The sequence below is a fragment of the Heptranchias perlo genome, chromosome 1, assembly GCF_035084215.1.
Source record: "Heptranchias perlo isolate sHepPer1 chromosome 1, sHepPer1.hap1, whole genome shotgun sequence".
Lineage (NCBI taxonomy): Eukaryota > Metazoa > Chordata > Chondrichthyes > Hexanchiformes > Hexanchidae > Heptranchias > Heptranchias perlo.
Window position 1 is genome coordinate 148,524,025 of NC_090325.1, and position 25,791 is coordinate 148,549,815.

The 25,791-nt window shown below is 40.5% G+C and overlaps 1 protein-coding gene across 1 annotated transcript; it reads right to left on the reverse strand.

The window, feature by feature from the left end:
• Nucleotides 1-4,211: 4,211 nt before the first annotated feature.
• On the reverse strand, nt 4,212-25,204 carry LOC137299706 (neuropeptide Y receptor type 5-like). Its single transcript, XM_067968675.1, has 4 exons — nt 24,941-25,204; nt 14,592-14,722; nt 10,060-10,190; nt 4,212-8,637 (listed from the first exon to the last, which is right to left on the reverse strand). The coding sequence occupies exon 4, from the start codon at nt 7,959-7,961 to the stop codon at nt 6,615-6,617; it is 1,347 nt and encodes a 448-aa protein (XP_067824776.1). The 5' UTR covers nt 7,962-8,637; nt 10,060-10,190; nt 14,592-14,722; nt 24,941-25,204; the 3' UTR covers nt 4,212-6,614.
• Between the last annotated feature and the right edge of the window lie 587 nt (nt 25,205-25,791).

Sequence of the window (25,791 nt, forward strand, 5' to 3'; positions counted from 1 at the left end):
TCCAGGAAGCGGTGGCTTACCAGTTGAATTGTATTCGGCTCTGTGGGACTGTATGCTTCTGGCAGGCAGCAAGTCAGAGTCCATGAGGAAAGGCATCATCACCCTCATCTACAAGCTGAAGGGGAAAAGGGAAGAAATCAGAAATTGGCGACCCATTTCCTTGCTAAATATCGACTACAAGATTCTGACTAAGGTCATCGCCAACAGGCGCAAGTCTGCTCTGGAGCAAGTGACCCACCCGGATCAGACCTGTACTGTACCTGGCAGGAAGATCTCTAGTAGCCTTGTGCTGCTCAGGGATACGATCATCTACGCGCAGGTCAGGGCGATGAACACCTGCTTCATCAGCTTGGACCAAGAGAAGGCCTTCGACAGAATATCCCACACTTTCACGATGAACGTGCTCTCCAAAATGGGGTTTGGGGAAGAAATCCGCGAATGGATCCGACCGCTCTACGTGGGCATCCGTAGCACAGTCCTAATCAACTGGGAGCCAGAGAGCTTTCCGATCAGATCTGGAGTCAGGCAGGGTTGTTCTCTCTCTGTGGTCTTGTTTGTGTGTTGTATCGAGCCAGTTGCCACGTCCTTCAGGAAGGATGCAGGTATCAGGGGAGTGACGATCCCAGTCAGCGGAGACTCTCAGGTTAAGGCCTCCCTGTACATGGATGACGTCACCGTCTTTTGCTCTGATCAGCAGTCGGTCCATAGAACTGACAGACTGATCACCAGTTCGAGCTGGCCTCAGGGGCCAAAGTGAACCGAAATAAAAACGAGGCCATGTTCTTTGGCAGGTGGGAGACCCGATCCTTTGTCCCCTCACCATCAGGTTCGACTACCTGAAGGTGCTAGGGATCTGGTTTGGGGGGCCCCTGGCCTGCACGAAGAACTGGGAGGAACGGGTTGCCAAGGCCAAACAGAAGCTTGATATGTGAGGGGGTGATCCCCCTCCATGGCCAGCAGAAATCTGGTGATAAGGTGTGAGGTGCTCGCTGTGTTGCTCTGTGTGGCCCAGTTCTGGCCCATTCCCCGCCGCCCCACCATTCACCTGACAAAGGGGATAATCTCCGAAAGCTTGTGATTTTAAAATAAATTTGTTGGACTATAACCTGGTGTTGTAAGATTCCTTACATTTGTCCACCATCACAGTCACCTGAGCCATCTTCCACTTTGTCTGGAGGTCCAAGATGGACCGCGTCCGCAGGGACACCGTGTGCTAGCCCCCGGACAAAGGGGGGAACGGCATCCCCACTGTTGCCCTGATCCTGTTGGCCACCTTTGTGTGTGGCTGCCTCAGGATGTGTGTAAAGCCCCCGGTACGCAAACACCAAGTGTCACCACATGCTGAGTTTCTACGTGTTCACCACACTGAGAAGGTTGGGTCTAGCCAAGCAGGCCCAGCAGACGCAGGACATCCCGTCCAGCTGGACCGTACCCCACCACCTGTCCCACGTGGAGCCCTTTTGACCATAAGGCCATCCGACAGTGGTCGGCACAGAATGTTGTGAGGGTCCTGTGGGGAAGGGAGAGGGTGGATCTAATCGGGCAGTTCCCCGACCAGACAGTTGAAGCCATTTGGCAGAACGTCTCGTTGCTGGAACTGACCGACAGGCATCAGGACGTAGCTTGGATGGTGGTGAGAAGGGCCCTCCCAGCACGGTCCTTCCTACACGCACGGAATCTCAGAGCTGCCCTCGAGGCTGCAGTGGGGACGAGACCATCGTCTACCTCCTGATGGACTGCCCCTTCGCACAGAAAGTGTGGAGAGAGATGCGTAGGTATCTGGTCCAGTTCACCCCAACAGCTCGGTAACACAGGACGCTGTGCTCTACGGGCTATTCCCTGGGATGCACACCGAGACAGATATCAACTGCAGCTGGAAGACCATCAACTCGGTGAAGGAGGCACTTTGTTTCGCCAGAATCCACATGTTAACAGCGAAGTGGTCGACTGGTCAGGCCTCATCAAATTCTGAGGTCTCTCTTCCACTGTGACTCTTTTATATCATTTTTCTCCCAATCCTGTTATGTTTTAATATTACCTAATATTCCTTTCATGTTTTTCATGTCCCCTGTCAATGACTTACACATCCTGATTGATCTGTCAATCAAATCTTTAGGATGAAGTCAGTTACAGAATCATTAAGGGCATTCTAACACTCCTGTTACAAGGTGGCATTGTAAGCAGTGTAGATGAAAACATAAAATTACAAAGGGATATTGATAGATTAGGTGAATGGGCAAAACTGTGGCAAATGAAAGTCAATGTAGGCAAATGTGAGGTCATCCACTTTGGATCAAAAAAGGATAGAACAGGGTACTTTCTAAATGGTAAAAAGTTAAAAACAGTGGATGTCCAAAGGGACTTAGGGGTTCAGGTACATAGATCATTGAAGTGTCATGAACAGGTGCAGAAAATAATCAATAAGGCTAATGGAATGCTGGTCTTTATATCTAGAGGACAAGAGTACAAGGGGGCAGAAGTTATGCTGCAGCTATACAAAACACTGGTTAGACTGCACATGGAATACTGTGAGCAGTTCTGGGCACCGCACCTTCGGAAGGACATATTGGCCTTGGAGGGAGTGCAGCGTAGGTTTACTAGAATGATACCTGGACTTCAAGGGTTAAGTTATGAGGAGAGATTACACAAATTGGGTTTGTATTCTCTAGAGTTTAAAAGGTTAAGGGGTGATCTGATCGAAGTTTATAAGATATTAAGGGGAACAGATAGGGTGGATGGAGAGAAACTATTTCCACTGGTTGGGGATTCTAGGAGTAGGGGGCACAGTCTAAAAATTAGAGCCAGACCTTTCAGGAGTGAGATTAGAAAACATTTCTACACACAAAGAGTGGTAGAAGTTTGGAACTCTCTTCCGCAAACGACAATTGATACTAGCTCAATTGCTAATTTTAAATCTGAGATAGATAGCTTTTTGGCAACCAAAGGTATTAAGGGATATGGGCCAAAAGCAGGTATATGGAGTTAGATCACAGATCAGCCATGATCTTATCAAATGGTGGAGCAGGCACGAGGGGCTGAATGGCCTTCTCCTGTTCCTATGTTCCTATGTTCCTGTACACGTGTTACTTTTCCATCAACCTAGGCCGCATTCCTTTGCCCGATGTCGCCCTTCAGGGTGGCCTTTGCAAACAGCCATTTATATACCAATACTTTCAACTTTATAGACACCGAACCACCACGAAATTGTCACAGCCCTCTTGTGTCGCTGTGAAGTTGAAAGACGAATAATTTATAAGATGCCGTTCCATCTACATACCCACTCGCACCTACAACCACTCAAGATCTTGATACCAGGGTCTGTCCATATCAAAGAAATAATCAAACTGCTAGTGAGATCAGTTCCAATTGAAAAGTTACTGAACACAGTTAAATTAATATAAAGGGAAATCAATAGCAGTCCTATTTGATTAACCCTTTGCTAACACAGGCACAGAATTTATAATTGTAAAATGTAAGATAAAATTTTAAATTATAAAGCAAATTCAGTCAATAAGAGAGAAAAGTTATGACATAGAAAATGGAGACAGTACATAGTAAATTTAAAGAAAATTTCCAACAAAGAGCTACATTGAAATAAATTGGAAAATTATGAACGAGGAACAGAAGATTGTGCTGACAAAAGAACAGGCAAAAACAAACCAAAATTTATATAGATGATGAAGCAAAACTTCTGACAAAAAAAGTGATAGGAAACAAAAATCTATTGGTTTGGAGAGTGGAATGAAAGAGTCGATCAAGGCAGTCCATAATATGGCCATACCATTTCCCAAATGAATGAGGCATGTACTTACTGAAGACTATTGCAGTATTATACCGACAATGCCCGGTGCCTTTCACACAGGGCTACACATACACTTTCAGTGTGCCAGTTTCCAAAGTTCATTATAAACCTGTCAATGCAGTCTGGCATAGGAGGAGGTGAGAGCACTGCCAAAAAGTGGTTTTGAATCATCTTCCCTCACGTTACTGCCAATAAAACTGACACCAATACAAAGGCTGATCTTTAACTTACAAGAGCTGTTCTCACTTGGAAGAAAGGTACCAGAATGAAGACTACTGAGTAGTTTTATGTGCATACTTGAGTGCACCCAAAGATAGCTCTACCTCTCCCCAGTGCACCACTTACATTGCTGATGAAATATTGCCCATACATAAAGTATATAATGTATTAAAATTCAGAAACAGAATAGTTATCAGTTTTTCAGTTTATTCACAGAATACCATGATGAAGAAATGCACAGTTTAAAGATTTACATCATCCTTCATTATATGACAGAAATAATGTGCACAGATCCAAGGAAATTCAATACTCAAATGTGAAAGCACTGTTTTTCCAAGTCTACATCCACTTGACATTTGATTCACTTCAGTAACAAAACTAGTTCTTATTTGTGAATTGTTCACTTTGAAACTGCTTTTCTTTTCTTCTGCTTAGCAGAACACACCGGACCACCACACATTTGAGCACAATGCACTGGAACATAATAAGGACAAATAATGCCTCAAATGTTCAAATAATAAGACACAAGAATGCTTGAACATTTCAGGCATTATGGGCTCGATTTTCAAAGTAAGAAACGGGTGGGTTGGGGTCAGGGATGCATTAAAAATTCCCACCATTTCAGACCCGTCCCCAACCTGCCTCCAACCCGCCCATTTCCAGTTTTCACGGGGACAGGATGAGGGGCGGGCAACCAACCCGCTACCTGAAGATGTCCTCTCCCTGGCTGGTCTCCCGTCTGACTGAGACCAGTCTGTCAATCAGCCAGTCAGTCGGACTGGAAACAGACAAAAAAAATAAGATGTCCTTATGTCAAAATCGTAAGGACTTCTGGGAAACCCGTACTAATGTGTTTCCAATTCAGTTTTAAAATTGAGGCTTATGTGTCCTTATTATTGCCCCCAAACAGAAAACAGCCAGTAATTTCATTGCTGCAAGCCATTGTCATCAGCAAACAACAAGGTGGAATTAGCCCTTGACAAATCCACCATACATCCAAAGTCATGAAAGCTAAATAAGACTGAATTAAATAATGAATTCCACATTTATTAAACCAATACATGCAAGTGTTAGTTGCATCTGTGCTTTCTATAGAAACATAAAAGGATATAATATTTTGAATGCATTATTCTGTTCTCATTTTGTTAAATATTTTCAGTTTTTGATTTTTTTTTTGTTTGTTGTGGCTTGCTCCAATTCAATTCATTATTTTGCTCAGTACAGTATTTCACTATTAGAGCTATATAACAGAAAGCTTTGAAAGTGTCTTAAGACTCCTTTGGACAGGCTGCTGAGGTGCTATATCCCATTGTGACTGGTTTTAATAAAAATATCGCTTCTGAATGGCTGACATTCCAGAAAGCTACAGATATAATTTTTAAAAATCAGTTACAAATAGTTATTCAAAATAAATTATACTTTTGACTGAAACTATTTTTTTTCCATTTACAGATATTTAACAGGAGAGATTTGGTCATCAAGGATTACATGACATTTTGTTACAAGGTGAGATGAAACATTAAAGAGGCACTGTATCCACAAAAAATGGTTTTCTGATTTTTATTCTGCTTGAAAGAGAAAAAAGTAAAGAGCAATGTATCATTTTTATCACAATTCTATCACATGCAAGTGATGTGATGGTACATTGTGTTTCTGTATAAACCAAAAAAAATGTTTTCCTGAATGAATTTTGATACAGTGCTCCTTTTAAAAGATATTATTTAATATGAATATATCACAAGTAATATACAGAACATTTCAACAGCATATAAAACATTATTTAGCCTGTTTATATACAAGATATTTTTCCAGTAATTCATTCTAATGGGGGCTTTAATTTGCAAAAATCCATTCTAAGAGCATGGATGAGGCCATTGTATTTGCAGTGAAACCGATTTTTCGGCAAATTAGGGACAGGGAATATATATTAACTACTGTCTGAATTTGTGACTTCTCTTCATGTTAAGACAGTGTACCAAGGCATGGGAAGTGGAATATACATTGACTGTCTGCATTAGTGATTCCTCTTTGGTTCAGACAGTGTGAAATCAAAAATCTGCTTTAAAAAATGTTTTGGTGACGTCAGAAGCCTTGAATAAAATTGGGTCATTAAGCTATTTGATATAGTCCACAAAATACAATATATTGTGTAGATCAGGATCATTTTTATTGTCAATAAACATCCATGAGATTGAATCAGAGGATAAAAATTCCCCTTTCCTACATCAAAGTATTTTCAGAACATAGCTAGGACCAGCAAATGTTTTGTTGATTTTAACTTAATAACAGCACAAAATAATATAAACAAACACAATTGTTATTTTCTGTTTATGTTCATTATACAACAGAGTAGAAATCTTTATTTAATTTCCTATTGAGATTTCAGTGAGCAGGAGATAAGGTAGTAAGTTTTTTAACAACATCTTTAGGATGGAACTTCAGGGAATGAGTTAGAATGACTCACGAGCAGATATTGATCATAGTCCTACTGTAACATAGAATTCAGTGACCTGATAAAAGCTGTACTAATGACTGACAAGCTCGTTTCAAATGTGTCTGAGGTGCCAAACCCCGATATTGCCCTCTGTAGGTATTATTCTACCCAAAAGCATTTGACCAAGGATTGTAAACTGGATTTGATACCATTGTTCAAGAATCCATACAGTATAGGATTCAGGCAACAGGACAGCAACCCCAGCAGGTGACAGATGCAATACACCAGCTTGAAGTGCCTGTTAGAAATCAGATTGGCATTAAAATCAGTTAAAAGGTGAAAAATGTGCAGAGGCATCCAGCTGACAGTAAAGGCAACAATCACTATGGTCAGTTTGTAGAAAACACTGCGTGATCGTTTCCTCAACCTGGTGATAGATTTTGGTGTCACAGGAACATAGTGTGAATCAGTGGCCTCTTCAGGTTCCACAGCTTTCACTTCAAAACATACAGGTACACCTGGCAGAAAGGAAGTGGGTACAGGCTGTGTACTCTCTGAACCATGGGTTTCTAAGAGATCATTGTGAGTCTGGTCATTCTTGTGGACTTTGGCCATGGCAGGCATGATGCTGGCACACTTCTTGCTGTATCTCTTCTTATGTTTTCTCAGAAAGGAATCTTGCATCTTTGAGCGTTGTACTTTCAGATGTTTGTTAGCTGGCTGTTGTATAGTTAAATTTATCATTTCATTCTCCTCAGATCCGCTCTGTCTACTGGGCACGGTGGCACTTATCTTCCTGCAAACACTAGCATGGCTGATTGTTAGGCAAACTATTGGCAAAATATACTGGATGAATAACAAGGACAATGTGTAGGCGATTCTGTAAGAATCAGATGGCCATGACTCGATGCACAAGTATTTATTTTTTAAAGACTCTAAGTGAACAGTTTCACTTAGGTCTATGATTTTATGAAAGATGGGTAAAGGTGAGCAAATAGTAAATCCAATAATCCACACAGTTCCCATTAACAGATATCCCGTATTTATGGTAAAATGGTTGGATAGTGGATTGTTTATCATATGATACCTAACCATGGCAATTGACATCAGCATTAGTATAGAAACCATGACAGACACACATTGAACAAATGGTACTATATAGCACATGATCTCCCCAAAGATCCATTGGTCCAGAAGAACATAAGTCAGTGTAAATGGTGAACAAAATAACAGGATTAAAATGTCAGATAGGGCTAAATTTCCAATCAAAAAGTTAATCATTGATTTCTGTTTTAAGTTTTTACACAATGCAATTACAACAAAAAAGTTACCAAGAAGCCCCAGAACAGTAATAAATGTATAAATTCCAACCAGTAAATATCTTATATCATGTATACTTCCATTATAGTCATCCCAAGAAGGGAGACCTAGTCCATACAGGGTAGTATTATTACCATTATCCAAAATAACAGTGATATTACTTTTATTTTTATCTTCAAGATCCATTTTGAGCTGCTGAGCTAATATATATTCAGAAAAAATCTAGTGTTTGTTAAAATGCATGTGATGCATAATTAAGAAGAATCAGTTAAAATGTGAGATACAGAGGAGAATAATGTACCAACTGAGAAAATGGAAAGCCTGCAAGCTTTAGATTGTCATTGCTCCTGTAACATACTGTCAATGGCCAACAACACCAAAAGTATTAAATAACACCCCAATGCATGTGGTGTAACATTCCCGTATAACACTATGCATTCACAATCCGCGGAAAACTTACATAGTGGCCATTACAAGGATAAATACTACAGGTGTCCGGTGAATGTGCACATGTCACAAGTTATAAGTAACACGAGTCAGTTACAACACATTTGCTACAACCAAGTAATTTAATTTCAAAGTGTTAAAAAGTTAATTTGAAAGGTTAAGCAACTTGTTTGTAGTTGTAATTTTGCACTGGTGCTGTAATGAGGAAAGTCTCCTTATTCTTGCAGTGTTTTATGATCTCCCAAGCAGACAGGTGAGATGAAATTATGGAATGACTTCTTGCCCCATACTGGTGAGTCTGCTGGAGCGGCAAGAAATGCTGCTGCAAGAACTGTTGTCAATCTGTAGGTCTTCAAGCACAATATTCTATGAACCATTCCAGCCTTAGTGCCTTTTATAGCATTCTTAACACAGACTATAAGAAAATAAATCAAATAATTTAACAACACAATGAAAGAATTATCATAATAAAAATTGTTAGACTGCAATACAAAAATATAGATTTTTTAAATTGCCTCTTGAAATCAGGACATCCCAACATTAAAATAGCTGTGCTGAGAAAAGCAACAACATGCAAGCAGGACTCCTAAGCTGGAAAAATCAACTAATTCTACAGAAAACCCATGCTCCTGTCCTGAGCATTGACCCAAATTCCACCATTCTAATCTATTGCAGGGTGAGACGCATGATGTTTGATAAGTTTGACTTTCTATGGTAAACTGGGGAATTGAACTTTTTTCTATTCCCTATAAATAACCCATCCTATCATTTTAATATTTGTTTTAGGTAAATCACATCTTTTTATAGAAAGGCAAATATCCATTGCATAGCAACAGCTAACAATATTTAATAATTTGGGAACAAACAACCTTATTTTTGGAAGACCGGTAGCTGCTGCACTAGAACATTGCACTACTTCATGGTATTATTTTCAAAAAAAGAGCAAGGAGTTCTCACAGTGTCAATATTACTCCCTCAAACAACATCACCAAGAATGGATTAATTGATCGTGCACCAAATTGCATTTTTTATAGGACCTTGCTGTATGCAGAATAGATGCTGCATTTGCCTACATAACAATAGTCAATGTGCTATAAAGTCATTCATTTTATATGAAGCTTGTAGAGACATTTCTAAGTGACTTGATAAGGCGGTATATAAATTTGAGCCTTTCTTTAATATTGGGCTCCAGTGGACTTTATGTTATGGAGTTGAACTGGAAACCATGTCTGATTGTTCAGAATTTCTTTCTGCTGCTGGTGAAACCCTTCATTGATGCTGCAAGGCATATTCACCAACAGTAGAGAGAAAAAGATGATTATGGTAGTATTAAAATTTAATTTTTAATTCCTAGTTACACAGCTGTGGCAGCACCAGTTTTACAGCAATTAAAGATTACATTACAGTTACTTATCTAATTTACTCAGTGTTTAATGTGTTTTATGTAATTAGCACCATAAATATAGTTTGCATATTTTGTATATTAATAATTTAGATGTGAAACTTTTTTTCATTGTTTGAGTTCAATGAACAAACATCATTTGGATAAATTTAAATCAATTATAGGTTGACTGAATAAATTCCCTCATGAATGGTGAGAGATGTATAATCTGTGTATGTTGTTAACAAGTCAAGCAAACACAAAACCTTTCTCCCCTGGTTGATTTTATTAAATATATATGAAACTGTTTTGATACTTGTTATACTTATCCTGCATTACTGCTAATGAGTTATTATTCCAGTCCAGCTATACTCAATTGATTGATATTTGGGAAAGGAAATTTGAGAGAAACTCTTAAATGGTTGTTGTTATTACCTTCCAGCACAATATTATTACCTTCCAGTGTAGTCTAACGTTGCAGAGCCCATTAAAATGAATGGAGCCACTCTGGAACTCAAGTGGCTCCTCCTGGTCAGTGACATCACTGGAGCAGCTTTGTTGGGAAGGAGACCCAAAATGACAGGTCTCTGAATGGCAGCAAATGTAAGAAAAAATGTTAAATGTAACATATATACATGCATGTTCCATTTTAAAAAAAAACATAGATAGATACTGAGGGAGTATTCTGGACAGAAAGTATTCTCCCCAGACTTTCTTTCCACTTTAATGATTTAACAAAAAATGTTATGCTCTGACCTTACATGGCTCAAGCAAAAAAAAAATCAGAACCTCAGAAATTGTACACAAGAGCAATAACTTACACTTAGATATCACCTGTTATACAGCAAAACATTGTAAGATGCTTCACAGGAGAAAAGGAAAATTGAGCAGGGACTGGGAAAAGAGTTGAGGGCAGATATATTTATAGCACCTTTTATGTTCTCAGGACATCCCGAAGTGTTTCACATCCACTGAAGTGTAGTTAATGTTGTTATGCAGGCAAACAAGGCAGCCAATTTGTGCATAGCAATGAGATAAATGACTGACTAATCTGTTTTTGGTGGTGTTGGTTCAGGGAAAAATGTTGGCTGGGACATGGGTAGTGACACGGGATCTTCTATATCCACCTACACAGACAAACAGGATCTCAGTTTAACATCTCATCTGAAAGGCCGCAACTCTGATAATGCAGCACTCCCACAGTACTGCATTGAAATGTCAGCCTATATTACATGCTCAAGTCTGTGATGGGGTTTCAACCCACAACCTTCTGACTCAAACACGATAGTGCTACCACTGGACCACTTATCTCAGCAGTAGCATTCTGAAGCTGAGGAGAATTAAGCAAGGTAAAGTGGTTCATAAAGAGAATTTCAGTACTCAAGATCATGATGAGTGAAGGCTCTGCCACTAATAGTGCAGCAAAAGGAAGGAGGATGCACAGTAATCTAGATTCAGAAGGGAATGATTGAGGTGTGAGCTGGGTAGAGTAAAAAGAAACAGCTCTCTAAGTTTATCGTGATAACGAAGGGCTTTTAAACTAGGTAACAATCTAATGGCCCTCCTCTGAATAGTTTCTCTATCACCTACCACGTGAAGGGACCAAAACTGGACACAGTATTCTAAATGAGGCCTAACCAAGGTCTTGTACAATGATGCTATATACTTTTTGTTTCCTATTGGATCAACGTTACTATACATCCTAATACACTACTTGCTTTTACTGCAGCCTCACAACACTGGTCGTGAACTGGTCCTACTCCATACTGCCACCCACTCATTCAATTTGGGGGCTGTTCTCTAGGCCCATTCTGAGCCGTTCCCACAGCCTGCTGGTCAGCTGCTTTAGGGATGGTTCTGCCATTTAACATTTGTAGTCCTCAATCCCATGCAGCCCATACTCAGATATTGGGCCTGATTTTACCAGGCCTGCCGGTTTCCGGCGGGTTGGGTTTCGGGAGCGTGGTCAACACGCTCGGTGAAATTAGTGGGTTGCCCGCGCGATCGTAGCAGGCAATCCACTAATTGGAATCACTTACCTGCTCCTCCGGGCTCCGCGCTGCTGGTCTTCGCGTCGGGCGGGCTGCGCATGCGCAGTACGATCTGTCAGCTGGAGGCTCTCTAGTTAAAGGGGCAGTCCTCCACTGACAGATGCTGCAACCAATGGAACAAATTACAGCATGGAGCAGCCGAGGGGGAAGGCTGCTCCCAGTTTAATGATGCCTCACCCCAGGTATCATCAGATGGGGTGAGGAGGAGTGGGGGGACAGAGAGCTTCCACCTGGCGGGCGGGAGGAAGCGGCCTGCCTCTGCCACCAAGAAGGCCTGGCTCGAGGTGGCAGAGGGGGTCACCTGCGCCACCAACATATCGCCCACCTGTATACAGTGCAGGAGGCGCTCCAATGACCACAGTAGGTCAGCCACAGTGAGAACACGTAGTCTTTCCCTTACACTCCGTCTGCCACAACACTGCCCCCACCCCACATCTCCTTCGGCACCGCCAACACTACTCTGTCACATCACCCCTCATACCCACTCAAACCCCATCCTCATCTTACCTGCACCTACTCACCTCGCCAGTACTCACCCCGCCACTAACACGCAACCCTACCCTCATACAATCTCATGGCCCTATCCCATACTCACCCTCTCGTGCATCTCCCTCACGGCCAGCCTCACTCAACCTGCCACCACCTGCGCTGCAGCCACAGGGCATGCATCACATATGTGCAGTAGGCAGCGTAAGGCAAACGTGTCGTGAGCATGAAGGGGATGCACAAGGGTGTCTGAGGGTTTGCCATGGGTGTTACCTATATTGAATTTCAGAGCAATAAACATCACACATTATATTGGCACCACCACTGCCATGTCTCCGCGAATCCTGTCTGTTGTGTCCAATAATGCCCGCTTCTGGGTATCACTATGAGGACCCACCACTGATGCCACCCATTGTGTTACTGCAGAGTAGGTGCAGGTGTATTTGTAGGGCTCTTCCGCGCGGACGACTGAGAGACATCGGCGGTGTACCCGGCTGCACCCTGGAAGGATGCGGAGGAGAAGTTGTGGAGGGCAGTGGTGACTTTGGCAGCGACAGGTAAGCAGATGGTGCTGGGGCCAGCCAGGAGCAGCTCAGCATGAAAGATCCTGCAGATCTCCACGACTACATGTTGAGTGAATCTGCGCCTCCATGTGCCCTGCTGCTCGGAGAGGTCCGGGGAGCTGCGCCTCGGTCTGTGGACCCTGTGGCGAGGGTAGTGCCCTCTGCGACGCGTCTCTCTCTGCGGTAGCCCCCCCTCCTGCTGTACAGGTGGATGTGTCACAGCACTCTGTTGTGGAGCTCCACATGTCGGAAGTGGACGGCGTGGATGGCGAGGCTGGTGATGCTGTTCGCCCTCCGAGGGGGTCATGACTGCAGCTACGGCGGCCCCCATCCGCAATATGTACATCTGAGGGGGTCCGCAAGGTAGGCACATGTCTCTGGACCCCGGGGTGAGTGTGCAGGTTGGTGACTTTGACCGTCCGGAGGCGGGTGGTGGAGGCCACACTTTGTCCCAAGTGACAGAGCGGCCTCCTGCAATGGGTGAGGGTCTCCTCCCCCCACCTGTCAAATGGACCTTTGCAGCTGCCACAGGCTGACGGCTGCAACACGTCCAGTTCAACCAGGACTGTTTCCCCCAGTGTGTGAAACAGTCCCATGTTTCCCCAAAATCACACACAGTCCCTTAATCAGGTCAGTTAATGACCTGAACAAGCAAAATAAATACACTCAAGTGGCATCCCGCTGGCTTTAATTGCCTGCGGGATTCCCACCAGCGGGGGCCGCGCACGCAGCCCCGCACGTCATCGGGGAACCCGGAAGTGGTCGGGATCGTGGCGCGATCCGGTCACGTGACTGGATATCGGGATTTTCGGGGGCCCCCCGCTGGAAACCCACAGGAAACCCGACGGTAAAATCGAGCCCATTAAATCTGCCATTAACAAAAAATGTGGATGCAGCAATATCCCTTCACACACTGTTTTATTTGCTGGGAGTAATATTTGTGTTATTGACTTGTTATATAGTTCTATAATACTATATAAAGTATATAGTTTATATAGTTTTAAAATTCTCATCCTTGTTTTCAAATCTCTCCATGGCCTCGCCCCTCCCTGTCTCTGTAACCTCCTCCAGCCCTACAGTCAACTGAGATCTCTGTGCTCTTAAATTTCTGGCCTCTTGCACATCCCCGATTTTCATCACTCCACCATTGGCGGCCGTGTCTTCAGCTGCCTAGGCCCTAAGCTCTGGAATACACTCCCTAAACTTCTCTGCCTCTCTACCGCTCTCTCTTTCTTTAAGATGCTCCTTAAAACCTACCTCATTGACCAAGCTATTGGTCACCTGCCCTAATATCTCCTTATGTGGCTCGGTGTCAAATTTTGTTTGAGAACGGTCCTGTGAAGCGCCTTTGGATGTTTTACTATGTTAAAGGCGCTATATAAATGCAAGTTGTTGATGTTATATATTCAAGGGGGTAATATTCTTTTTTTATATTGGCTTTGTATATCTTGGTGCAGGAGGAAATAATTTTAAAATTTTGTTAGAAGTTCTTAATATGTTTCCGTGGGGATGATAATTTTATTTTTTTGTTAATGACCCTTTATATCTTCTTGTGGGGTGATAATTTAATATTTTTGTTGCAGAGTAGAATTTCCTTGGGGTTCTCTGAATCTCCCACTATAACTTTGGTGGAAACCCTGGAGAAATAACATAAATGGCCATTGATGTGGTTTCTCTGGGCTTCTGGCGATTTTGCAATGGAGTAACATTGGGAGATTGGGAGAACCCCTGCAATAATTCTACTCCTCTATATCTCGGTGTGGGGAGAATAATTTAGAACTTTTGTTATAGGTACTTTATATATTTTTATATATGTCTTTTTTAAATATATTTTTGTTATTGGCTCTTTACATCTTATATACCTTCGCCCTTACTTCTTGTGCCTCACCTCATTACCTTTCCATCACATGATGGTTACACTTGGTCTTGACGCTCCGTGTGTATGCACGTCCATACATGTGAAAGATTTGTCAAATCAGGATCTTGTGGTTTGTGAGTGTTAAAAATAACATTGATGATCTGTTATGAAAAGATTAATACAGTTAATGTTCCACAGTACAATTTTTTTCCTTGGATGATGACTTGAGTCCCTGATTTAAACTTTTGTACAGAAAGTGTATGCTGTATAATAACCTATTACTAACATATGCATTATCTCTGTTAGAATTACAAAACGATTATGGACTATGGTAAATTAGAACTAAGTAAGTCAATTCCTCAAAGTAAGCAATACAGGTTGCTACGGAATAGGGATTCTGCAAATTGTGGATCAAGTCAGCTTGTAGCATCTAGACCATCAAACTATGGCACATCTACTGTGGAACTCACTATCATACATGTTACCATGCGAGCTTCTTTCAAGGAGAAAGTAACTGTAAAGTCAAATGCTTTGAGTGTAAAGTGCCTCTTTTAGATTGAGAAACTGACGCGAATAAGGTTAAAACAGTAAAAGAGAAAGCAAGATAAATAAGGAAGTATTAATTAGAAGACATGAATATTAAAAGTGTTAAAAGCCTGACGATTGCAAGAGAAAGAAAAGACAAAAGGGAGGTTAAGGAATTCCACAGTTTTGAGTTCCTAATAAAGGATGAGTTAGTGCAGGAGATGGTGTAATGAGTTGATTTCATTAGAATGGGAATGCCGTGAGGAGGAAGGGCATGCAGGAGGCATATTTGTATTTTAAGAAAGAAAAGAAAGACTTGCATTTAAAAAGCACCTTTCACGACTTCAGGATGTCCCAAAGCGTTTTACAGTCAATGAAGTACTTTTGAAATGTAGTCACTGTTGTAATGTAGGAAACAGAGCAGCCAATTTGCGCATAGCAAGCTCCTATAAACAGCAATGAGACAATGAACAAATAATCTGTTTTTGTGATGTTGGTTGAAAGATAAATATTGGCCAGCACACTGGGGAGAACTCCCCTGCTCTTCTTCAAAATAGTGCCGTGGGATCTTTTACATCCACCGTCTCTCAGGCAGCCTAGCGTCTCATTCGAAAGACGGCACCTCTGACAGTGCAGCACTCCCTCAGTACTGCACTGGAGTCTCAGCCTAGATTTTGTGCTCAAGTTTGAACCAATGATCTTCTGACTCAGAGGCGACAGCGGTACCCACTGAGCCACGGCTGAAACAAGAAAGAAGCATTGACCATTCTAGCATTGCTAAAAATAAAGATAAGAAAAATTATAATGGAACAAGATATTAGAGGCCAGAGATAAAAGGATTGTCCAGCTTTTTATTGTACAGGTGCGTGAATAAGGTGCCAGAAGAGCCTTTCCAGATATGGAAGCACTTATCAATTCTTGGATGGGCATGGGATTTAGGTAGTGAGTTAAAAGTTGTTGAGGGAAAAAAGAAGCATTTAGTGCATAAGAGGAAAACTAGCTTTATCAATGGAAGTAATAGAATGGAGGACTTAGTAAGGCCGAGAACTTATTCAGATGAAAAAAACTAAGCATCGAGCTGGACTTTTGAAAGACATGAAGAAACTGTCTTTGAAGATTTTCAGTGCCGCATTGAAAGGCCTGGAGGAGATCTTAATGTAGTGATTCAACCATTATATTGCAAGAGGACTGGAGTTTATAAACACTGAGATCTGAAAGAAATTGATGAATGTAGTGTGGGACCATTAGCAAAAGAATGGTTAGGGCTGGAATAATGAGTGGAGCAGGTCACTGATTGGAAGAATGAATAGGTGGGGAACACCTGAGTTAGTGAAAAAAGGGCAAGGATGAGCCATCAGCTGTAGTACAGACAGAGCAATTTACCCCATTATGTGCCCTAGTCATTATTTGTTAGCAGCTTCTTTCAATCTGAAGTGGACATGTATTAATATCATGGAGGATGATCCTCACAGATTGTCTCCTCTAGTCACGTCTGTTGGCACAGCTAATTTTTAGCAGACCAATTTGTAGTAGGTTTTTTTCCTCTTTCTTTTGAATGTAGTTTCTGTAGAATTTTAACATAATCCTTGCAAAATTCTGCCAAGAGTATATTAGAAAGAAAATAAATGAAACTGTTAGTGGTCAGAAACTGGACACTATGAGAATCTCATCACATAAGCATCTACTTCAGATTGACAGACATTTCTAGGCTCTGCGTGGACACTTTTCAAGTAAGGATTAAACTATAATAGAAAAGGCTGTTAACAAGCAAGGTTGTGGGGCATACAGAACAATCAGAATTTCAGGGTACCTCTACATAATTTTTTTGTCCTGTAACATTTGCGATTGGTCTTATGGGGAACTTATATAAAAATATCATACGAAAATCAAACATTAATGTTTCTCAAGAGTGAACAGAGTCTCTTGTCAGTGTGAGTGGGAAAAGTTAGGGTGAGCATGACAAGCAATTGCACAGGCAGGATCAGTGTGTAAATGACACATAAACAAAGAGATGTGATACTGCAAAGTTATGGGCATTGTTGAGTACTTAAAGAGCAATCACAAATGGTAAACATAGAGGGATATTAGGCATTGTACAGTATATAGGATTTTAAAAATAGTTGTAGTAGTGTATTTACTGCACTGGTGACCAGTATGTATTTCAAAAGCAATTTTTGCTAATTCTTTTTTTACATTTTAACACCATAACAGTAACATGCTATTACAGGATTGACTTATTCTTTGCTCAGTGCAATTTAAATTAAATATTATGAATGTAATTATGTTTATATATTCTAGCATCTGTTAAAAGAGTCAAGCAGATTATATTCCCCTTAAATAATCCTTTTCAGACAGTCATTTTGGAAAATCCAGGATCCTTACAAGGCTGTACAAATAACATCTGTATTGGAAGATTTGCATTTGACCTCAATTATCGGGGAAGGTTTTTGCAGTACAGGAAAGGATTATTAGTCAGGCTTTGGAAACGTTATCTGTCCATTCACATGAAAGGTTATCAATAAAGCTATATTTTAACCCAGCTCATAAATAAAATTGATCAAAGCCTCAGCATAGATTTAGGATTATCACTAAAAGAACAAAGTGAGAAGTTAGAAGAGAAATTTTTCGTATAGAACATGCTTTACAACAAGTGGTTATTGAGGCAGAGACTACAACATTATTTAACAAGGAAATGGATAATATATGTAAGAGAAGAATATAAAAGGATACATAGGAAGGGCAGGGAAATAGGCTTAGAGTAGATAGCTCTTGTTAAAGAGTAGGCACTGGCACAGGTACGATGGGCCAAATAGTTTCTTTCTCTGCAGTAATTTCTCTTATTCTATGGCTCTGTTTTACAAGTTTCAAAAATAAGTGAAATGTTAATATAAAAAGTGATGGTGGCGAATCATAAAGAGATAAAACAGTTTTAACAGACTGTCTCATTGAAGTTTTTCATTGCTTGGTGGCCGAGTCCCTGATAATTTATTAACAGAACACATAATGGTACTTCCGTTGCTGTTAAATAACAACTATTGAGCTTGTGGATACACAATATAATATTCACAAGTTATTTGCTCCCCTGATCTCTCTATGCCATGCAGTGTTTGTGACTGAGAGGGTGGCCACATGTCTCTACCCTTATAGATGGCACTAGTACATGTACAAGACTGGAGTTTGCTCTACCTCTGACTTTTCTGTTATGAAGAAGGCCTTCATGCTTCACTTTCCCACAGCTACATTGGTGGGATTAGTAATTCGATTGTGTAAGGGATTTCAGGCTCAAGGCTATATTCCAGATGTTGGTGCTCCAGTGGCCAGTGCTGCATGGATCACAGAAGTTTCATAAGAATCGTGCCTGTGCTGGCTCTTTAAAAGAGCCATCCAATTAGTCCCACTCTTCCGCTTTTTCCCTATAGCCCTGCAACTTTTTCCTTTTCAAGTATATGTTCAATTCCCTTTTGAAAGTTACTATTAATCTGCTTCCATCACCTTTTCAGGCAGTGCATTCCAGATTACAACTCGCTACATAAAAAAAAAAATTCTCCTCATCTCTCCTCTGGTTCTTTTGCCAATTATCATAAATCTGCATCCTCTGGTTTCCGACCCTCCCACAAGTGGAAACAGTTTCTCCTTATTTACTCAGCAACTTTGGCTCATCTAATCCATGCCTCCTTCTGGAAAACCGGTTGTAACTGCTTCTAATGGCTGGCTAAAGATTAAATATGGAAATTTGTAATTAATATTCAGAATTTTAGTGATGCAAAATAAAACAAATCATCTCACAATGTACTATTCTTAAATGAAAGTGCTTAATTTTACCAGGGGCCCCATATTTGCATGGGGTCTCTAGCAGGGCCCTATATCTGGCCGGGGCCCCAGGGCCCTGGTAATGTAGGCCTGTGCATTAATCATCCCTCCTCACTGCTCCTAGTTTGAAATCCTATGTTAAAAAATGCAGAAGAATTATGGTTTCTGAAGCTAGGGCACAGCATACATTATAGAAAAGGGATATCTGGGATTAAGTATGGTCTTGAAATCAATCTATAGTATCTGTTATCGTTCATAAGATATACACTGTTTTCATTTGATTTGTGATTAGTATTAGGTCCAGTATTTTTGCTGTAGTCCAGATGTGGACTGCCCAATGTGCTCATTCTTATTGATATATGTTAAGTTTCACAGTGTAAGAGTAATAATGTGACATAATTGATGCAAGTTTATTGGAGATTAAAGCACAAATGTATGGCCAGCGCATATTATAAAGCAATAAATATTATTTGTGGAATACACATATAATGAATTTAAACATAATGGATTTTGCTCATAGTGAGAAATGTGTACAGTCATAATTCATTAACATGTAGCTGTATGAAATGATATTCATTTTATGAAAATCTGATTAATTTTTTGTATTCATGTAGCACTGGGGCTCATGTTTCACTATTATAATCCTACCTATCAGGTACAAGTTACCTTTAGGAGCAGTGGCAAATGATGAATATCAATGCACACAAATTCAAAAGGATCTTGACAAGCTCAATCAGTGGGTGGAGAAATAGCAGATGCAATTTAATACACGGAAATGTAGGGTTATGAGATTTGGCAGATGGAAGGTTGATGTGGATTATGTGCTAAATGGGAATGTACTTGAAGTATCGGAGCAGGAGAGAGATCTTGGGGTTTTAGCGGACAGGTCACTAAAAAGGCAGTTAAAAAAGCAAACAGAATGTTACAATGTTTAGCAAGGGGTATAATATATAAATCCAGAGAAGTAATCTTAAAACTGTATTTGGCCCTGTTGAGACCACATCTGGAGTACTAGATTCAGTTTTAGTCTCCCTATTTCAAAAAGGATATTCGGTTATTGGAGGGGTACAGAGAAGGGCTACACAGTTGATCCCAGAACTTAAGGGAATGATGTATGAAGAAAGATTGATTACCTTGGGTTTTTTTCTCCTGGAAAGGGATGACTGGGAGGGGATCTGATAGAGGTGTTGAAAATTATGAAAGGTTTGGACAAATTGAATCCAAGTAAGGCTTTTCCGCCATGTACAGAATTTAAGCACAAGGGATCATAATTACAAATTAAGGATAATAAAATAGGAACTGCAGGAGGAACTTTTTTTTAATAAAAGGGTAGTAAATATGTGGCACAGATTACTGGCATGAATGGTGGAACAAGAAACCTTAATGGGTTTCAAGAAGGAACTATACAGGTTTGTGTCAACAAATCAGTTTCAGGATTATTAGAAATGCACTAAGGGAATATCATGGATAGGTGGGTTAGAAGAGCTAAAGGTCTTTTCCTGTCTGAAACTGTTACTATATTACTATGTTACTATGTTACTACCTACCCTTAATGTAAAATACAGTCAGCCACTCTGTTATGATACATCAACAGAAACTGATGCCTTCTGTCACAAAGCACTGATCTGTCTACAGATTGAATGATTCTTTTCATTGCACTTTTTGGAAGTTCATTTCCTGATGGAGCACTAGTGTTACTTTTACTCCCTTTTTTTACTGCACTGGTGTAACTTTGCTCAATACATTTTCTGTACAGTTGGATGCATTACAACAAATAAACAGCTGGAATAATGCAGCTGAGTCACTTATTAAGCTGCTAAGCATGTCTTAATGAGGTTAAATTTGCAACGGTTGGCCGGTTCCCCTGTGTGTTGTGTACATGCCTCTGGTGCTTTTTGTTCTGATTGGCTCAGGTGAAGTGTGAGAAACCCAGTGTAGAGGAGCTGCAGTCGTTCATAGTTTTAATGGCAACTTTCTAATTATTATTCAAGAAAATTAAAAACCTGTGTTGATTTATGTATTCCTTGCTGTCTTTTAATACGACTTATCACCACTTGCATGGAAGACTTAAATTCAATCAAGCAATGTTAACAACAGGTTGAATGTCAACTGGTGCAATAAATTTCAGTAGTCCTGAGTACACAATCACTCACAATGCAAAGTTCACATTTTAACTAGAATATTGTTACCACTCTTCATAGAATCATAGAATCATAGAAAATAGGAGCAAGAGTAGGCCATTCAGCCCTCCGGGCCTGCTCCGCCATTCAAAATGATCATGGCTGATCATCTAACTCAGTACCCTATTCCCGCTTTTACCCCATATCCCTTGATCCCTTTAGCATTAAGAAATATATCTATCTCCTTCTTGAATATATTTAATGACTTGGCCTCCACTGCCTTCTGTGGTAGAGAATTCCACAGGTTCACCACCCTCTGAGTGAAGATTTTGCAATTTTGCCTTCTTAAGTGCAGATATTCTGTATTACTGAACATAACTGGTGACTTTGATATCTGTGATAACATATGCCTCCAACACCACATGAAGGTACTTCAGGCCTGTAGAGCACTTTCCCATTAGGATAGCCTGACGTTTTCTGCACTCTTCTTGCCATTTTATGCATTTGTGTCTGGTTCTTCTCTTTCCCTACATGTTAGTTTTGTCTGTTTCAGGTTACTCTACTTAACTTTCCATTTCTTCCACTGCTGTAATCCCAGCTCTGAACAAGCATCAATATTGCCTTTTCCATTAAAACTCAAACATTAAGAATTTAGGGAGAAACCCTTTAATTACTTTAGCAAGTAATAGCAAGTCTTTAACAAGCAAAAATGGCCTTACGTGCAGGATCAGTGCACTAGCATAATCTCCCAGAAGCAATTTAAGTCTTTCAAAAGGGAATTGGATAAGTACTTGAAGGGAAAAAATTTGCAGGGCTATGGGGATAGGGCGGGGAAGTGGGACTAGCTGGATTGCTCTTGCAGAGAGCCGGCACGAACTTGACAGGCTGAATGGATTCCTTCCATGCTGTAACCATTCTATGATTCAATGATTCTAGGAGAATAGGCAAAGGTTACTCCCACTCCTTCAATGCTAATGCAGAAAAATATTGCACCTCAATGCACAGAACAAATTAACCTCCTTTAGTAATTCCAAACAATCTGAAGATCACAGTCCTTTTTGAGCAAGTATGAAATTAGTTTCAAGTCAAATTCAAAATGTGAAGCGGGCACAAGTGCAATGTTATCTTTAAATCTATGCCAGTAATGCAGTCATATCAAGTTCAATTGGCTGTTACTATTACTAAACTTCAATCAACCAGCTCTTGTTATATTGAGGTTGCATTTGCTTTATGTTTCCTGATTTGTTTCTTTATCAATTTTCTCTCTTTCATTCATCCTCTTGTGAAAGCATTAACTCCTTGCTGGAGCATGGTCCCATGGGCACCAGGCACGTTCTGGACTTCACCCAACTGGCCATTCTTCATTTGTGAGCCTTCACTGTGAGTTTTGTCAGTCCTTATTCAAAATTTACACAAATACACTTCCAGGAGTCACTGGAAAACAATTGAGAGAAGAAATGTTGATTTTTCCTCCCTACCCCATGGCATTGAAGCCAATTGTACCATCCCTACTACTTCCCATCTGAGATTAGCTAATTGGGGATCAAACTTGTAAACTCCCTGTTCTGCATGGCTCAGCTATTCACTGGATAAACTTTCAAAGCCAGTGGGCAACTCCAGTGAATCTATGTGCCAAAAAGAATTATGTATATTGGTGGCGACTTGTCACATAATGTTGTTGCTGTTAATAATCAGGAATAAGTAGCCTTGAGCCATCAGATGAAAACTTAGAAATAATATTTAAACTACCATTTATGGCAGATGTCCCTATCTCACTTTTGTTCTCCTCCAGGTCAGTTCTCTTTCTCTCTCACTGTCCCTCTCATAAGAACAGAAATAGAAGCAGCAGTAAGCCATACGGTCCCTCGAGCCTGCTCCACCATTCAATAAGATCATGGCACCTTATCGAACTCACATTCTCCTAGCTCAGGTGTTATCGCTTCATCTGTCTCTTGCCCCAAAACTTGCCTCAGGTCTCTCTGCACCTCTTTCTCCCTGCAGCATGTTTGTTATAATTAGATTTAATGGCTAAAAGGCTGGGTGAAGTAATATGAAGGAGGACCAAATATAAACACTTGATCCTCAATAAGGACCTAGATCAAAATTGTACACTTACTTTATTTGAGAAACAAAATTTAGAGCAGGATCACTGCTTCCTTGAACAATTAACTTATCCTGCCAATAAGTCATTAATGACAAAATAAGTCTTTGGTGCATTTTAGAATCAAGGAAGGAACGATCCTGCTCTAAATTTTGTTTCTCAATTAAAGTAAGTGTACAATTTTGCATATTTAATTAGCTCTTGTAAGAAAAAGTTAGTGTATTTTTTCAAAGGTGAAATAAAGATCCAGGTATTTTATCAATTCTTTTGCTCAATTTTTTTCAGTGTGTCTCCTGTATTTTTTGCTCCCCTCATACTATTTTCTGCCTGAAAGCATACACCCACAACCAATGCCAGTATATCTCTGGAGCTGTCCATTAGGATGTGAATGAGATTAGCTTTACGTGACTCTCTTGTCAATTTTCTGCCCTTCCAGCACTGACTAGAAGCTGTTCATTAATACTGGGCATTTTCTCCCTGACAGCTCAGCTGGCATTGGGAACCCACATATGAGAAATCATAGGATCCAGACATTTCCTAAAGGGAACACTGCCAGAATATTTTCAAGGGAATGTATTTATTTTGCTTCTTTAAAGGGGGCGAGCTGTACATTTCAGATCGTTTTTGGTTGTTTATCAGGGTCAAACACCAATTATTTTGTCACTTGACCATTTAAAGCAAACAAATCCCTGTCCTTATCAATATTTAAACAAATCATATGATCACCTACAGTTGGAACATGTTGGTTAAGACAGATTTATTGTCGTTTAATTTGGCCATTTATATTATTTATTCTCTTGTACACTGATATTACGTATGTAATATTTTGTCACTGGGTTAACCTCTCTTTTTGGACACATTATTAATCACGCACCTGATCCCGTTGTCAGAACCTCAATATAAACTTATGATTTTAGCTAAATCATATTGGACAAATAATTTAAACACTTTTTTAAAAGATGTAGAACTTAGACAAAGACAAAGGTGGAAACAATGCCTTTCTTTCTGTTTCCCTGTTGATGTTCAAGGGTTGCAGTCAAAGAGTGCAGGCGATCGATTCTATAAGGCCATGTTATTTCCCTCGAAAAAATATTGTCTGTGATCAATATCGGGCAGTCCGGCTCCCGTCACTTTCCACTCGAATCCTTTTTATCTGTCCATCTTTGTCTGGCCAGAAACAGACGAGTGAACGCTTGTATTCGTCACTACTGAAATGTGTTTTGCAATTTTCTTTCGTACTTTTCTGATAATTAACTACGGGGGAAAAACCGGCAAGTGCACGAGTTATTTATTGTAAGCCTGCTCTGGTCTAGAAATAATGTAAACACTTGTTTAAATGTTGCGAAAAATAAAGTACAAATTATCCGAACAGAAACAATGCTTTCCTGCTGTGCAATTTATTAGTTTTTACTGTCGTCTTTATATGGAATCTTACAACACCAGGTTATAATCCAACTGTTTTATTTGAAAATCACAAGCTTTCGGAGGCTTTCTCCTTCGTCAGGTGAGTGAGTGACAGTTGGACTATAACCTGGTGTTGTAAGATTCCTTACATTTGTCAACCCCAGTCCATCACCGGCATCTCCACATCATGTCTTTATATGGGACAGGGATAAATGTAAAAACGATACCTTTTAGAACACAATAAAGATATAAAATTACAAAGTGGGGGAAATATCAATGCATTCCCAAATGAATGAAATCAAACTAGGAACTGAAAACTTAACCATGCAGCATTGATAAAGTGATTTCTCTACCCAAACACGCAGAGTTTAAAGACTGCATGCATTGTTTGGAAGTCCCAAAGATAAGAGATCAGATACCTGTGATCCGGAGCGGAACGGTCAATTGCTTCGTGTGTTAATCTGCATTTCCTCGCTCCTGATCCGAGCCCATTGATTATATCGAGGGGCTCACAAATTTACTAGATGTTCTCACGTGGCTCAGTTTCAGAATGTTGAAATGGACATTTAGATGTACTGCTGCTCCGTGATAGATGTAATTGCTGTCAGCTTGAGCTACTGGCGCAGTAATGCTGCTTTCATTTCTTTTTTCGCTGTCCCCTTCCTCGATTTAATTCGCTCATACATCCCATCTCTTCTCATCTCCCTCCACTCGCCTTCCACTGGGACTCCCGCCTACGTCCTGCTTTGTAATTTCCTCTCCAGAAGCTGTGCAGACGCAACTCTACTTTTAAACCTTTCTGCCTTGCTGGCCCTGGAACTACACACATTTAAGTAGTAAAAGGCTGGAGACAAATCGTACTCGGATGATTTGCCTCTCTTATTTGTTATTTTAGAACTGCAGTAGGAGAAGCTTCTTTGTTATTCTGTCAAAACACCCTGACCGTTTAACTTCATTTAACGAGACAATGATGTATATGGCGGATATATATATATATATATAAAGAGGCGCACGTACTGAAAATATGTCAGAGGATGAATAACATCCTTTCACTCTGGTTTTAATGACCGCCGCAAGATTATAGCATCTTTGCAGCTCCTTTTCAACAGTCCCGGAGCCAGCCAGTGATATCAGCGTCCTCTCCTGCAGGCGGCAGCAACAAACCAGAAGAGAAAACAGACTCGCCTGACAGCAGTAAATAAAAGCTGGGCAGTTAAGGGGTGGTGTGGTACTGGGGGAATTCTTTTGTACTCGGGAGTGTGTATCTTTC